Source organism: Trichechus manatus, unplaced genomic scaffold (assembly GCF_000243295.1).
Source record: "Trichechus manatus latirostris isolate Lorelei unplaced genomic scaffold, TriManLat1.0 scaffold00084, whole genome shotgun sequence".
Lineage (NCBI taxonomy): Eukaryota > Metazoa > Chordata > Mammalia > Sirenia > Trichechidae > Trichechus > Trichechus manatus.
The window spans coordinates 10969138-10986211 of NW_004444020.1; the positions used below are offsets into that span (position 1 = coordinate 10969138).

Below are 17074 nucleotides of genomic sequence, written 5' to 3' on the forward strand. Positions count from 1 at the left end.
GGGTAATTGTTGTCCACTAAGAGGACTGGACAGTTTCACTGTCCTGCTGGGCTTGAAATGAGCCATCCCAGAGGTGGGAAGAACATCCTACCACCAATAGGAGAAGAATAGAGAGTGCGTCCTTTGGACCTGGGATCCCTGTGCTAAGGAGCTTCTCGACTCAGGAGACAGCTGTAACACTGAAGACAGCAGGAAGCGGTGGCAGAGCAACAGCGGCAGGAGAGACCAGCAGGACAGACCAGCAACAGAGACTGGCAGGAGAGAGTACAATTGGTTTCCTGGCCCAAGGAGTAAGAAAGCTGAGTGCCTTTGGGCTGAGGCTTACTGGCGGAGTAGGGTGCCTCTGGGCACATATCAGCAGAGCTAAACGAGCTTCGTAACACTTGCCTGAACAGGGCAGAAGCCAGAGAGAGGTGTGCCTGCAGCATGGCTGGGAAAAGGTTGTCTTGATGGAAAAACTGCATCCTGAGTGTTCCTGAGCCTGAACTGTAACCTGTCACTTCCCTAATAAATCCCATAATCGCCAAGTATGGTCTGTGAGTTCTGTGTGTCCATGGCAATGAATTATCGAACCCAGCAGAGAAGTAAAGAGTGCCATAGGAGGGACGGTTGGTGTCAGAATTGCTAAAAATGGCAGAGAGAAGAGGCATATCTGACCTCTGCCTCATAGGTATCAGCCTTGGGCTGTTGATCTTGATTTTCTCGCCCCCTAGTAAAGTTAGAAGAGGTCAGATGCTGCCCCCATGCCATTTTTACAGTTGGTGTCAGAAGTGGGATTCTCTGCAATGGCTCCAGATTCATGAAAACCTGGGACTTTGTAAGAGAAAGAACGAAGGGGCTTGGGAAGTGAAACTCTGATTCTTAGTTACTTTGGTTGTTCTTACCTGTAATGGCTGAAAAGCCACATCTGGAGTGGCCAGGGGCAATAAGGCCAGATAAGCAGGATGATTGATAGGGGTCAGGATTTTCTGGTTCTATCTAGCCAGAGGCCCAAGGCCATATGCATATGAATGGGAAGATAGTTAAAGGGTAGGGAAGAGAAGATGAAACTGTAAGGTTTTAAAAAAGGGTTATGTGTTTATCTGAATGTACTATGGATATTGAATGTTTCTCCTACCTAGTGTTGTAAAGCACAGCTGAATGCATGATAGAAATGAAAACTGGGTATTACAGATTACAAAGAGTGTGTAACTCTGCCTTCAGCCAATACTTGATTGGATATGCTAAAATGGGACCTAGAATTTGCCCAAAGAAACCCAGGCTGCTTGAATGCAGTAGCCCTGTGTATGTCTGACCCCATGGGAACCCTTCGAGTCAGGAAATTTGCATTTGAAAAGATATGCAGAACCACCTAGAACTGCTGAGAGAACACGAGATTTGCATTTGAATGACCTGCAGGGAAAAAAAAAAGTGACTTTTTCCACTGTTTGAATTTCGAGCAAGCAGTTTGCCATTGGATACATCCAGACAGGAAAAGTCAGTGCTCATCAGAAGGAACCCCCTTCCAGGACTGGAGGTGAAAGGGGACCAGCAAGTAGACAGGTTGGTATGCTCGCCTGTGGTGACCACCTGGATCCACTCATGAGTACAAGTGGGGGAAGCGCAGAAATGAAGAGACAGGCTGTTTGGACATGTGCCATTGGTACTCGCTGAGCTAGCCCACAGCAGGTAGGGATAAGGGAGAGAGGAAGGGTCGGCTGGTCAGAAGTAAAGGGAGTTGTGTGGACTCCTGAAGTTTATGGGTGGAACCTGTTGACCTAGCCCAAGGGGGCCAGGGATGAGAGAGTGTGAAGGGACTGTCTGAAGTGCCAGGAGGTGTGTGTGAACTCTCGAGCCTAAGGCTGCTACCTATTGTGACCTAGCTTGGATGGCTAGGGATGAGCCGACCAGAACCTGACCAAATGAAGAGAAAGATGTTTGACACTGTGAGCTGGTGGAGATTGCTGCAATCTGATGGCTTATTCTGGACTGGACTTTGCTTATGGATGCAGATGCTCAAAGTTCCAACCAGAACAGAAGATTCTTCAAAACCAAGGAACATGCTTATCTTCTCAGAGGACTGGTTTGATAGGGACAGGCAATTTAAACACTGGCTATCTAAAATGGGGCTCACCCTGAGGACTCTTTTGCCCTACTGAAGAACTAATTGTTAATGACTGTTTTGGATAGGTGAAATGATTGGGAGGGGGAGGTTATCCTTCAAGTATGAAAGAACCATGGCTAGAAAAGCCAGGGGGTGGCCTGTGGTGTGATGGATCACTTTTGTGTGGCCTTTCCAGGCACAGTCTTGTAACTCCCACCCAAGTGAGTGGGTAGGACTGTGAAAATAGGGTAATTGTAGCTCACCAAGGGGATTGGTCAGTTTTGTCATCCTGCTGGGCTTGAAATGAGCCATCCCAGAAGCGAGAAGGAGAACATCCTACAACCGCCAGGAGACGAACAGTCAGGAGTGGAGAGTGTGTCCTTTGGACCCAGGATCCTTGCACTGAGAAGCTCTTGGACCCAGGAGACAGAGAGCCGTAACACTGACGACAGCGGGATGCAGTGGCAGACAAACAGCATCAGGAGAGATCAGGAGAGATTAGAGAGACTGGCAAGAGATGGCGCAGTGGGCTTCCCCTCCCACAGAGCAAGAAAGCTGAGTGTCTTCGGGCTGAGGCTTACTGGCGGAGCGGAGTGCCTCTGGGCACTTATCGGCAGAGCTAAAAGAGTTTTTTAACACTTGCCTAGCAGGGCAGAGGACGAGGGCCAGAGAGAAATGTGCCCGCAACATGGCTGGGAAGAGGCTGTCCTGATGGAAGAACTGTATCCTGAGTGTTCCTGAGCCTGAACTGTAATCTGTTAATTCCTCTAATAAATCCCATAATCGTAAGTATGGTCTGTGAGTTCCATTGCAATGAATTACCGAACCCAGCACAGAAATAGAGAGTGCCATAGGAGGTACAGTTGGTGTCAGAATTGGTAAAAATGGCAGAGAGAGGAGGCATGTCTGACCTCTGCCTCATAGGGAATCAGTCTTGGGCTGTTGATCTTGATTCTCCTTCCCCCACTAGCTAAGTCAGAGGAGGCCAGATGCTGCCCCTATGCCATTTTTACAGTATGCTTCATGAAAGCAGAGAATTTATCTGCTTTGCTTATTGTGAAAGCCTCTGTACCTAAAACAGAACGTGGCACAAAGCAGGTGTTCAAATATTTATTTTTTGAAAGAACTACCTATCTATAAACAAGAAAACAAAATAGCTACTGTTTTCATGATCACATATTAAACATTTTAGATTATTTGGCCTTAGATATCCTTTAGCTATTTTAGGTTAGCCAAAGACCGTTATTCCTTACTCCTACTTCTTTAATCAGAGGTGACAAGTGTATTTTCATCTATATGGTAAATTTTTTTCACTGCAGTATTTTTTCTTTACCTTGTGTAAAATCTGCATACTAATTATGTTGCATGGTGTTATACAGCTAATCTAATCTTATGCACTTGGTGGAAACTTACAACTATCCAGGGGCTGGATGACACCAGTAGAACAAATTATAATAATTCAACAAATAAAAAATACCATTTTTGCTGTAACCAGTGCTTTTGTGATTACTTTAATATTAATATGTAATATAAATACATCAATAATTTTAACATAAGTACTAAAATACAGTCTTAAAGATTTTTATGAAAGAAACATCATGACACGGTAGGTAGTTTTTCATAGCATACTTAAAAAGTTTCAAAAGGCTGCAAAAACTTACTGTGGAACATAACTGGTTAATAACTTTAAAAGTTATAATACTGAATTAGTCATACCTTTGTTGATGTATTTTTCTGATTTTAGATTCATAATAATCAATCAGGCAAAGCAGCCTAGAAAACAGAAGAGATAGTGCGGCTTGTTCTCAGAATGCTATATTAGAGCACCTACTATTTTCTCTACATAATTTCGAATTACAGTGATAAAAGTAATAAAGGACTACCTGGTAGGTTTTTAAAAATTAAATGATTATTGATAGAAGCAAGTATTATACTATGTCATAATTACAAAGTATAGGTTTTAAAATAACAACAAACTTTCTCCCTCAACATATTAAATACATATTTTCCGTGTCCCAACAGTTCTAACCTCTAGCAATCTCTCCCACAGAAATATTTGCCCAAGGGTGCAACTCAATATGTAAAAAGTTGTTCACTGCACCATTGTATATAAGAGTGGAAAGCCAGAAACAATTTAAATGTCCTTCAACAGGGGAAAAGTTAAATAAGTACTGGCAGATCCACACTATAGAAAATTATGCAGCATTAAAAGAAGTGATGTAAATTTGTATATCCTAATAAGGACTGCTGAGGGAAAAAGTTAATGCTGCATAACCAAATGTAAACTGTAGCCGTCGAGTCAATTCTGACTCATAGTGACCCTATATGACAGAGCAGAATTGCCCTCATAAGATTTCCAAGGCTGTAATCTTATTGAAGCAGACTGCCACATCTTTCTCCTGCGGAGCGGCTGCTGGGTTCAAACCACTGACCTTCCGGTTAGCAGCTAAGTATTTTAAACACCGTGCCACCAGGGCTCCCTAACCAAATGTAAAGGATCACTCTAGTTTTGTTTTTAAAAAAGGGGAAAAGAAAAATCACGTGTGAATTTGTAAATGCACTGAAAAAGAACACTACAAGTTCTTTACTGGGGGATAATACCATAACCTAGGGGTATCTGGAGGGCAGAGTTGGTTGTCACATTGACTAGAGGTGGGGGAACAGGATGCTAAAAGTTCATCAGTGAACACAACAGCCCTACACAGTGAAGACCTGTCCCACCCAAAATGCCAACAGTACTCCTATTGAAAAACACTAGGGAGGATACACACGAAACTGCTGAGAGTGGTTATTCTCTGGGGCATGGGAATTAGCAAGGGTAAGTAGGTCCATAACATTTTACTTTATACACTTCTATATTATTCAAATTTTTATGAGCATATATGTATTAATTTGAGAATTAAAAAAATTATGAGATAAAACTAAAAATAACACTACACTTTCATATGTTATTCTTGAAGAAACTGTTCCCTTCTGTCTTGGAATAATATTACCTAGCCACCCTCTTTTTCAGAGCTAACTCATCCAGTTGTGCTTGTAATATGGATTGTTCTGTTTCTCTTCAACCTTTCCCCATCCCAGCATATATCAGCTTTCACATTATCCTGAAAATATGCTTCAGTCTTCCTTATATCATACACAAACTCTCTCACCACCTGCTTCCCCCTTATGCTACCATTCCATTTCTATCTCCTCCTTCATAGCAAACTTCATTCATTCTGAGTGATTGTTACCTACCACTTTCAATAAACTTTTAGGAAAGACTTATTATGTGTCAAGTAATGGAGATTCCAAGCAAAGAAGACATTGGGAAGGCAAACAAGTAAAGTGATGAGGCAGCATGTAACATTTCTGTCCAGACTCTCCTTCTTGAAACATTCTTGTTCCTTGGTTCTCCTGACACTCGTAAACATAACTCCTTGTCTGCCTCTTCTTTTTCTACCTGAAATTTGGAGGTTCTCTGGAGTTCAACCCATCTTGCTGCAGGCCTAACATCTCCACATGGCTGAGCTGAAGGTGCCCAAGAACATGTCCATAAATGAATTTATCATCTTCCCTTCCCATTCCCCCTAAACCTAGCTTGAAATATGGTGGCTATCTTTGATTCCTCCCCTCCTGTCAACATCTACAACCAGTCAGTGATTAAATCCTGTCCATCTCTGTGGTATCTTTCTTTTGGTCCTAGTTCAGGTCTTCATTATCTCTCCCCTAGACCATTACAACTGATTATGAACTGGTGTTTCTGTCTTCAAGTTTAGTTTCTTTGCTCAGAAATCCTGGATTTTTCCCCCACTGCTACATGGAAAATAGAACCCAAACTCTTCAGCCTGGAGTTTAAAGCCCTCAAAGTTCCAGCACACCTTTCCTTCCATCTTGTGTCTTAAGACTCTTCCCATCATCTCATGCATCCTATGCTTCACATCTCTTGGACTACTTGCCACTCCCAAATACATTGTCTTCCTGCCACCATACTTCTCTTACTGAAATACTCTTTCCCTCACCTCCGCCTATTAAAATCTTAGGGTTCCTAATAACCAACCAACCAATCCACTGCAGTCAAGTCGATTCCTAATAGTTTGGCTTAAAAGTTATCTCTTTCATGAAGCCTTTATGGTCATTCCCACCTCGCTCAATGGAAATTAATCTCTCCTGCCATACCCACTTAATATCCTACTGCCTCACCATTACAGCACATACCACTATCTACCTTACATTTTACTTACCTGAGTACGTGTACGTCTACCCAAATAGACTCAGGTCTGTGAATGCAGCAATCATGATTTAACTCATGTGTGTGTCCCCTATTTTACTTAGCTCACTGCCTTTGTAACTTTTGACAAAGTCTGTAGTGGCTACAGTTCATCTATTCCAAATAGGGTTAATTCACAATTTTCAAGTTCAGTGTCTCAAACCAAAAATTTGCTTTATTAAAAATCAAGCAGAGTGGAGACTCTCTGACCCATCAGCCAAATTCATACCTGTATTAGCTTAACTTCATCTGCTCTATGGCAAGTTCTCTCAATGCTTCTCTTTTTCTTGTCCTCTCACTTACTTATATTGACTGTATTTTCTTTTTTTCATTTTCCCCATCTTTCTCACACCCTTCTTGCTCCCACTCTTAACTGTCTCTGTCTCTCATTCTTTTTCTTCTTCTTTACTCCTCCTATTTTTCTTTCTTTGCTTCCCTCTTTGTTTATTTATTCACACCAATTTCTAGTTATATTTTTGTTATTTTATTATGAACTGAAGTTTTTGTCTTTGCACTTCCTTCCAAAGGAAGACCACCTATATACGTAAATATGTATTATCTCTCAATCATCAAAATAATCGAAAGTTAGTTTTAACTTTTTTAAATTTATATTTCACTCCCCATTTACTGTGACAGTAAAACAGAAATGCCTAATTAGTAAACACCTAACCTACTATGTAAATACATAAGACTAGTAAAAATATAACCACTTCATACTGTTAGGTTAAAAAAAGCAAGGTGCTACCTTTTATAAAAGAAGGAGGAACATGAGTCTAACATCCATAGTGCTTGTATTTGCTAAAAATAACAATAAAAATTTAAAATTCATTACCTATAGGGGAAGTAAGGATTAGGGTAGAGAGAATAGGAATGAAAACATAACTTCTCTGAATATAAATAATTAGTTTTGGCTTTTGACTATTCAAAAGTAAATAAATAGTAATTCCTAAAAATTGAAAATAAGTTAAAACAAATCTAACTGTGTATTAATTTGGTCGCACAAACACAGAGAAAAGAAGTATTTCTAGAGATTTTAGAATATTCTATTTTAAATGTATCTACAGCAGAATATAGTTAAGATCAAATGGAATTGTAAAGAAATTTAAATTTCATTTAGAAGTCTCACTATTAGTAGTAATACTGATACTATTTTCAAACTATATATATTATAAAATAAAGCGAATAATTATGATATTGTTTTTAGGAATAAAGATTTTCAGAGATACAAATGTAAAACCAAAGAGTTTAAATAAAAATCTCTGTTATGTTAACTTCAACAGGAAAAATCAGTAATGACTACTGATGTTTTCCCCCAGAAATATACAGTTCCTAGTTCTTTCCACTAAACGTCCTAGAAGCAACGACAACCTAATAACAATAAGCAAACCCAGCATGCAAATTGTGGTCTCTAAATATCATTCCTCACTAAAAGGAACCAGAGCTCTTTTGAGGAATATCTGAGTAATTAGTTAACTTTAATTTAATTAACTTCAAATGTTTAATATTATTTTTAGCAAATATCTGGTTCCATTCCTCAGAAGATCGCTAAGTAAGAAATGTATAGGATGGCCTCAGTGTTGGGTCAAAAAGATGTAAGACCAAAACAAAAAACATTGCTTATTACTGGAGAGCATTAGAGCACCAACTTCTTACTCTAAAGAGAGGAATTAAAGGGAAAGAACTGGAAAAATTATGGGAAGATGGCAGCATAAACAAACCATCATTCCAACCCTCCCCCAAAAATACAACAAGGAAATGATGCTCTGCTTTGAGGTACTCTGAATCAGGGAGCAGAGGAAAGTAGTGGGGAACTGCAGACAGGCAGCAATCAACAAATCAATAATGAGTCACATACGGTAAGAAAGTCGCTTCTCCCACCGTCCCTGTCCCTCCCTCAGCCATGCAGACCACCAGCTGCTGTGAACTGGAGTAGTGGCCCCAGAAGAAGAGTCTGAGTCCCTAAGCACCACAGCCCCTGCCTGTACAAAGAGAAGGACCTCAAGCTTCTGCCCTAAAATCAACAAGGCGAACTCCCCAGAGATCTGCTTGGAGTGTGCCAGCACCTCCCCAACCCAGACACTGTCAACTGCAAGCTACTGCAAATTTCAACAGAAGGCCTGTGCAGTGGAGTCTGCTTCCATAGTAAACACTCTACTGGCCTCCCTGCACACCCCATAGCTCAGGCCTCTGAAACCAACAGAACAGACCTACCTATGGATCAGTTTGGGTCTGTCTACTTCCCCTTACAGTCAGTGCTGAGGACTGCTGACTGAGGCTGCTGTGTGCTAGGAAGCAGGCATCTTGAGTGGAGGCTACACCCACAGCCAACATACAGAGCAAGCTCTGATAGCAACAAGGAAGACCTTCCTGGGAGTCCGTTCAGAGTGTGACTATCCCTCCCCCAACCAGTAACTGTCAGCTGCTAGATTGATACAAACTCCTACAGAAGGTTCCATACAGTGGAGTCAGGAAGTTGAGACTGCTCCCCCTATAACCACAGGGCCACTGGGGCTCTGAAACCAGTAAGACAGATCTCTTAGAGGTCCTTCTGGAGAATGCCGGCCACTACTCCTCCTGAAAAGGAGGAAATTCTGTCTGTGCTTCCCCTGAATGCCAGTTCAGATATAATGAGCCCCCACAGAGGAGGGAAGGAAACCTTGGGCGAAACTGTAGGGCAACATCCAACCACAAAGAGGGCTTGCTCAGTGTGGGTTTTCTGACTAAAAAATGAGAGTGCAGAAACAGAGAAGGGAAGGAGTGAGTAATAACCAGACAGAGGGGACTGTACCTGCTGGTGGACAGATTGATTAACACATGACTTCTTGCCTGAGTGGTGGTGTCCACTAGTGGGCAGTTTGACCACAGTGTGTTCTCTGGTATGTTTGGGAGACACTGAAAGTTGAAAAATGAGATCTGGAACTTTCGAATGCCAATTAAACCAGGGAGGGAGGAGGAGCTATCACAGAGAGGAAGGGGAAATGGTAAGCAAAGGCCGAAGGCTCTGCCCCTCTAAGAATTTCTTGCAGAAAATAGTGCCGGCAAAAACATCAAATACTGGCAAACTGAGAAAGTTAACATCCCTGAAAATTCCAATCCCCCAACAAAATAAAAAAAACACAAAGAATAGAGAAACAATAGCCCATCCAAATGAACACGACAAAGGGAGTGAAAGTGCATCTAGGGATGACCAAACAATGAAAAAAAAATGGAAGAATATAATACAACAACATTAAACATAATTAAAGAACTAAGGCTAAACAGAGACAAACAGCTAAAAGAAATAAGGAAAACAATGCAAGAAGAAAATGAGGATCTAAAAAAAGAGATATTGCACCGGAAAGGGACAATAACTGAAGTGAGAAACACAACAGAAGGACTTACCAACAGATTTAACCTGACAGAAGAAAGAATCAGCAAATTAGAGGATAAGATAGTTAAAACTGCAGACACTGAAGAACAAGAATGGAGGTTCAAGAAGGCTGAGCACAGTTTAATGGAATTATGGGAAAACAAGAGACCTAATATACGTAACACGGAAATTCCAGCAGAAGATGAGAGAAAGAGACAGAAAGGATATTTGAAGAAATAATGACATAAATTTCCCCAATCTAACAAAGGACATGAATCTACAAATCTAAGAAGCTCAAAGAACCTCAAGCAGGATAAACCCAAAGAGATCTACACCAAGATACATCACAGTCAGGCTCTCAAAAATTGAAGACAGAGAATCCTGAAAGCAGTGAGAGAGAAGCAAACAGCCACATAGAAATGATCCCTAATAAGATTAAATGTCAATTTTTTCCTCAGAAACATTGGAGGCCAGAAGACAATGGAATGAGATATTTAAAGTGCTGAAAGAAAAAAAACTGTCAACCAAGAATACTGTATCCAGTGAAACCATCCTTCAAGAATGAGGGTGACTCGTTAAACCAAAATATTCCCTGAAGTCTTCTTAAAAATGAACCATAGTTTAGCTTAACTAGTAAAAAAAGGTCTGCCTTGTTTTAAGAACTATCTGTATGGGATCAAATTGACAACAGCAACTTGAAAGTTTAGATAGGAACCTTAGCAGGCAGCAAGTTTATGTTAATGAGGGAACAACTCAAAAAAGGAGGGCAAGAATGGTTGTACAACTCGAAGAACAATCAATGTCACTAAATTGTAGAGGTAGAAACTGTTGAATTGGTGTTTTGTTTTAATTGTACTTTAGATGAAGGTTTACAGAATAAACTAGCTTCGCATTAAAAAGTTAGTACACATATTGTTTTATGACATTGGTTAACAACCCCATGACATGTCAACACTCTCCCTTCTCGACCTTGGGTTCCCTATTACTAGCTTTCCTGTCCCCTCCTGCCTTCTAGTCCTTGCCCCTGGGCTCGTGTGCCCCTTTAGTCTCATTTTGTTTTATGGGCCTATCTAATCTTTGGCTGAAGGGTGAACTTCCGGAGTGCTTTCATTACTGAGCTAAAAAGGTGTCCCAGGGCCATACTCTCAGGGTTTCTCCAGTCTCTGTCAGGCCAGTAAGTCTGGTCATTTTTTGTAAGTTAGAATTTTGTTCTACATTTTTCTCTACCTCTGTCTGGGACTCTCAATTGTGATCCCTGTCAGAGCAGTCAGTGGTGGTAGCTGGGCACCATCTAGTTGTACTGGACTCAGTATGGTGAACGCCATGGTAGTTGTGGTCCATCAGCCCTTTGGGCTAATCTTTCCTTTGTATCTTTAGTTTTCTTCATTCTCCCTTGCCCTCGAAGGGGTAAGACCAGTGAAGTATCTTAGACGGCTGCTCACAGGCTTTTAAGACCCCAGATGCTACTCACCAAAGTAGAATGTAGAACATTTTCTTTATAAACTATGTTAAGGCAATAGAGCTAGATGTTCCCTGAGACCATGGTCCCTACAGCCCTCAGCCCAGCAATTCAGTCCCTCAGGGAGTCTGGATGTCTATGGAGCTTCCATGACTTGCCTTGGACAAGTTGTGCTGGCTTCTCCAGTATTGTGTAGTCTATGAACTGGTGCATGTTTTGCTGTGTATATTCTCAACAATAACAAAAAAATAAATAAAATTTAGAAAATAAAAAGGGAAAGAACTGAGTATTTATCCTAACTTTCTGTAACAAACCAGTGAGACAACCAAAAAGAACTTAATTGATAAGGAAAAGTTCTTTTTACAGAATTGCAGCAAAAAAAAAAAGGCATGGCAGAAATAAAAATCACCATTTTGGAAGATCATCAATGGGTAAAACCATTAAAGGAAAGGATGATGGGGAATTTGAAAATGGAATGATCAGACTGTTACCATTTAAACCCCAGATCAATCTTAGCATCCCTACCAGTGGGTCAACTAGACATTACATGCCTCCAGAGATGTTAAAATATGAAGCACACAGTACCACCTATGAAGTATTCTACCAAAAATACTAGAACTTAAATTGAGCACTAACTCCCAGGCAATATGGGAGACAGAATAAATTAAATGATGAGGAAGTAAACAGAAAAATCTAGAATGTGGGATCTTCTCCAAGACAACTTACAGTTTCTTCAACAAGTCAATAACATGGGGGAAAAAAAGAAGGGGAGGAAGACCCCTCTAGTTTATAAGACGTACTACTACCCCAAAGATGAAATCAGTAAAAAACAAAAACATGATATATACAGCTACATAGCAACTTATAGGAAACTTACTGTCTATCCAAAACACTATGAGGAACTCTTTTACAGAGATAGGCAAACACTCTGTTTTGAGTGACAATGCGCTCTTCTTCCTCCTGTGTTAATCTACAGATATTCTTTTGCAAAGAAGCAATAGTCTCTTGTTGCTCCATTTGCTTTTTCTCGTAACGCTGGCATTTCGCCTGTAAGAAATTTTGAAAACCTATAATTAAGATATGTATATACATCCAGGACATGCTGTTCTAACAATATACACAGACATCTTCACAATTTCCATCTAGCTGTTTCATTCAAGAACTTCAATACTGCAGCTCTTTGTAAACGGGTGCAAGCTCCAGAAACATTAATATACCACAAACCTCAAAACTTTAACAAGTAAAATAGGTGTAAAATGGGGAAAGTGTAGTTTGTAATTGCAGACATTCAAAGTGTCATAATCAGTGAAAAACCAGTTCCTGTAGAGTCGACTCTGATTCATGGCAACCCCACACGTGTCAGAGTAGAACTATGCTCCATAAGGTTTTCAATGGCCGAATTTTTTGGAAGTAGATCACCAGACCTTTCTTCTGAGGTGCCTCTGGGTGGACTCAAACCTCCAACCTTTCGGCTAGGAGCTGAGTAAATTAACCATCTGCACCACCCAGGGGTTCCATAATCAGTACCGGAACTCAAAATCTCTATAAACAATCAGGAAGGGATCAATATTAAAGATGTTATAAAGAACCAGGAATTAAAATTAAAATTCCTAAATTAGCAATAATTCAGGATTGCCAGTGATATAGTCAACTTAGGCATTCATGCAATGTGGGAGACTACAAACTCATAGTAAGTCGACAACTAGGAAGTTAACATGAAGAAATAATCAATATTTACCCCAAGGTTTATAAAAAGGAATAAGCATAAATCTTGGACACTCTCTTCCCTTATCTTGTCTGGTTTTCCCTTATTCTCTGGCTTCTAAATCTAGGTGTCCTTTGTAAGCTCATTCTCTGTCCAGCCATAAAATGTTAAAGTTCCTTGGGAACTCTACACTCAACCTATATTTTCATCCATGTCAATAGCTTAAATTACCACTATACTCAGATAATTCCTATATTCATCCCCAGCTCAGACATTTCTGCACTTCAGACCAACTGCTTATGTGATATCTCCCTTTAATATCCCAAAGCACTTCACCTCCATGTGTCTAAAACCAGACTCAGGGTCTACTTTTCGATGTCCCTAACCCCAACAGAACAGATCCTTAACAGCCTGCTGTTATCGTTGCACTCCTTTCTCCAAGCTTATACAAGTATATGGTAATACTAATTTACTCATATATCGGGGGGTGGGGTAAGGGTGGAGTTTTCATACCATACACAACAGGACATTCCTCCAACTTGATAAAAAAGGTCTATCTTATTTTTTTTTATAGTTATGCTTTTCTTTACGTTCTAAAATTTCTCCAATAAGTATGTATTAATATTTAGAATTAGAAAAACATTTTAAACCTCTAGCCTCTAAAAAGCTTTAATCAGTGAAGAACAACAATGTACTAAAGTCTGTTAAAAGTTTAATTCATCAGAATAATTTTAATAGATTAATTTTTCCTCTTCATCATTATTGTTAGCACCATCACCGTTATTATTAACTACACTTTTATAAAGTTCTCTGAGAATCCCCTCCCCATCTGGCCTGGGCATTACTAAGACATGCCCCTTTTAGAATTGCGCACCTATGTCTAAGCACATGTTCACCTGCCACAAGTATCAAGTGTACTGAGACTTAGAAGCCCTCAGGGGAGAAGGGGGACTCAGCTTCCAGCACCATGTCATCTCCCAGTAACCATCAGTTGCACCTGGCATTTATCTCTGCCTTGTCTCATCCCTGCCCTAGAAGCTGGGCAGGGGCCTCTGTGATCAAGTGACATAGGTGCCATCACACTGCTATCTGTAAGTTAACTACAAAACTTTGAGCAGCCTACTCCTGAGATGTGGAACAGGGCAGTTAGGGGCACGAATGCTAGAGTCAGATAATATGGGCACCAACCTAATTCTCCTTCTTATTAAGTGTGTGACCTTGACCAAGTCCCCTGGCCTCTCCATGCCCCATTCTTCCCATCTTGAAAAGGGAGATAACGTTTTGTTCACAGTTATTCAGAGGAACAAATGAATCTGTACAGTGCTTAGAATGGTGCTTGGAGCACAGAAAATGTTCGATAAATATTGGCAACATTTATGACCTAACCTCTTTGAGCCTCAGTTTCCTCATCTTTAAAGTGAAAAAAAAGGCACATATTTATGAGGTGCTGAATATGGAGAAAAGGTTATTACCTCATGCCACAGCAGGAAGTGAAACCTGTGTCCACAGAAGCTTCAGAGTAGCCTCTCACTTATTTTTTTTAATTATTGTAGTTTAAGTGAAAGTTTACATTTCAAGTTAGTCTCTCATACAAAAATTTATACATACATTCTTATGTGATCCTAATTGCTCCCGCTATACTGTGACAGCACACTCCTCCTTCCACCTCTGATTTCCCATGTCCATTCAACCAGCTCCTAACCCTCTCTGCCTGCTCATCTCACCTCTGGACAGAAGCTGCCCATTTAGTCTCATGTATCTACTTGAGCTAAGAAGCACACTCTTCAAGAGTATCATTTTATGTCCCACAGTCCAGTCCAATCTCTGGCTGAAGAGTTGGTGTTGGGAACTGTTTTAGTACTGGGCTGGCAATGCAGGGGCCGTGCTTTCCAGGGTTCCTCCAGTCTCAGTCAGACCAGTAAGTCTGGTCTTTTTACTAGAATTTGAGTTCTGCATCCCACCCTCCCCCTGATCCATCAGGGATTCTCTGTTGTGTTCCCTGTAAGGGCGGTCATTGGTGGTAGCCAGGCTCACTTATTTTTTGACAGATGTATTGATAGTCCATAGAATATGGAATCTAGAAGCACCAGATTTATTCAACCATTTTCATGTTTATGGATACTCATGTTGTTTCAAGTTTTTTGCCATCACAAATACTGCTACAGTAAATATTCCTATACATGTATTCCTTAGTATTACAGCTTGTATTTCTACTGGATGCATTTTCCAAAGTGACACTGCCAGGTTAATTTATATGTGTTTGCTTTTTTAATAGATACTGCCATATTACCAAAAAAAAAAATCTATAGCAATTCTAGATCTCTTTCAAATCTGTTCACTTCTTAGCATCTTCACAACCACCATCCTGCTATATAAGCTCCCATCATCTCTTATCCGTACCATTGCAATATTCTCCTAACTGGTCTATCCATATCCACTATGACTCCCCTCCAACTCATTCCCTACACTACAACTAAAGTGATCTTTTAAAATGTAAAGGCAAATTTGATCCCGTCACCCACATCCTTGTCCCTTATTCCTCCAACTTGCTTAAATCCACTCAGTAACTTCCTATTGATTTTAAAATGAAGACAAAACTCCTTAACATGGGCCTACGAAGTCCTGAAGGGCCTGGTCACTACTACTTCCTAGCCTCATTTTGCTCCATGCTCCCCTTCACTTTGCTTCAACTGTACTGGCCCTGTTTTATCTCTGTACTTGTCTTGTTCCCTTTATAAGTACTGTTGCCTCTGCCTAGAGTACCTGGAACCCTGGTGGTGCAGCGGTTAAGAGCTTGGCTGCTAACTAAAAGGTCGACAGTTCGAATCCACCAGCTCCCCTTGGAAACCCTATGAGGCAGTTCTACTCTGTCCTATAGGGTCACTATGAGTTGGAATCCACTCGACAGCAATGGTTTTTCTTTTTTCTTTTTTAATTGTTTTCTTTTACCTAAGCAACTACTACTTGCCACTTCCTAAGGGAACCTTACCGACTAGGTTATAGCCCCTACTTTAGGCTCTCAGAGCACCGTATACCTTTCTCATATGAGCAGCCTATTTGGGCATATCAAAACAAAACAAGAAGCTAGGGCACAGTAAGCAAACATAAAATAAATAAATATAATGTATTGATGGCTCAGACACAACAGTCAACATCAAATCACATAAAGAGGCAATCCATGATGGCTTCAGCAAACTCCCAAAATAAAGAATCTAGAAATTTTCCAGAGGAGAAAAAGTTCTTCGAACTACTGGAGGCAGAATACAAAAGACTGATATACAGTACTCTTCCAGAAATTAGGAAGGAAATTAAGCAAAACACAGAACACACAATAGAGGAAATTAAAAAATTAGAGAAGAGCATAATGACAAATTTGACAGGCCACAAGAATCCACAGAGAGACAGAAATCAGAAATCCGTAAGATTAACAATAAAATTGCAGAATTAGACAACTCAATAGAAAGTCATAGGAGCAGAATCGAGGCAATGGAAGTAAGAATTAGTGAGATTGAAGATGAAGCACTTGACACCAACTTATTTAAGGAAAAATCAGATATAGGATTTAAAAAAATGAAAAAACCCTAAGAATTATGTGGGACTCTATCAAAAGGAATAACCGAAGTGATTGGAGTACCAGAACAGGCGAGGACAACAGAAAATACAGACAGAATTGTGGAAGATTTATTGGCAGAAAACTTCCCTGATATCGTGAAAGATGACAAGATATCTATCCAGTATGCTCATCGAACCCCACAGAAGGTAGATCCCAAAAGAAAGTCACCAAGACATAAACTAATAAAATTTGCCAAAACTAAAGATAAAGAGAGAATTTTAAGAGCGGCTAGAGATAAACAAAAAGTCATCTACAAAGACGAGTCAATAACAATAAGCTCGGACTACTCAGCAGAAATCATGCAGGCAAGAAGGCAATGGGATAATATATACAAAGCCTTGAAGAAAAAAACTGCCAGCCAAGAATTATATCTCCAGCAAAACTGTCCCTCAAATATGATGGCAAAATTAGGGCATTTCCAGATAAACAGAAGTTTAGGGAATTTACAAAAACCAAACCAAAATTACAGGAAATACTAAAGGGAGTCCTCCAGTTAGAAAACCGTAACATCAAATAACAATCCAAGACTAGAACACAGGACAGAGCAACCAGATATCAACCCAGATAGGGAAGTCACAAAAGTAAATCAAAGCTAAAACACTGAAAATAGGGAAAC

The 17074-nt window shown here is 40.2% G+C and overlaps 1 protein-coding gene across 10 annotated transcripts in view; it reads right to left on the reverse strand.

Moving 5' to 3' along the window:
* CEP70 (centrosomal protein 70) overlaps positions 1–17074 on the reverse strand; it is a 140752-nt gene that overhangs the window by 94204 nt on the left and 29474 nt on the right. For 9 of the 10 annotated variants that reach the window (XM_023736015.1, XM_023736012.1, XM_023736013.1 and 6 more), the window contains 2 exons: positions 12018–12187; positions 3800–3856 (listed from right to left, as the gene is read on the reverse strand). In XM_023736015.1, coding sequence (XP_023591783.1) covers positions 3800–3856; positions 12018–12187 — 227 coding nt within the window. The remainder of the gene's footprint in view (positions 1–3799; positions 3857–12017; positions 12188–17074) is intronic. The other variant, XM_023736011.1, reaches the window with a different exon arrangement.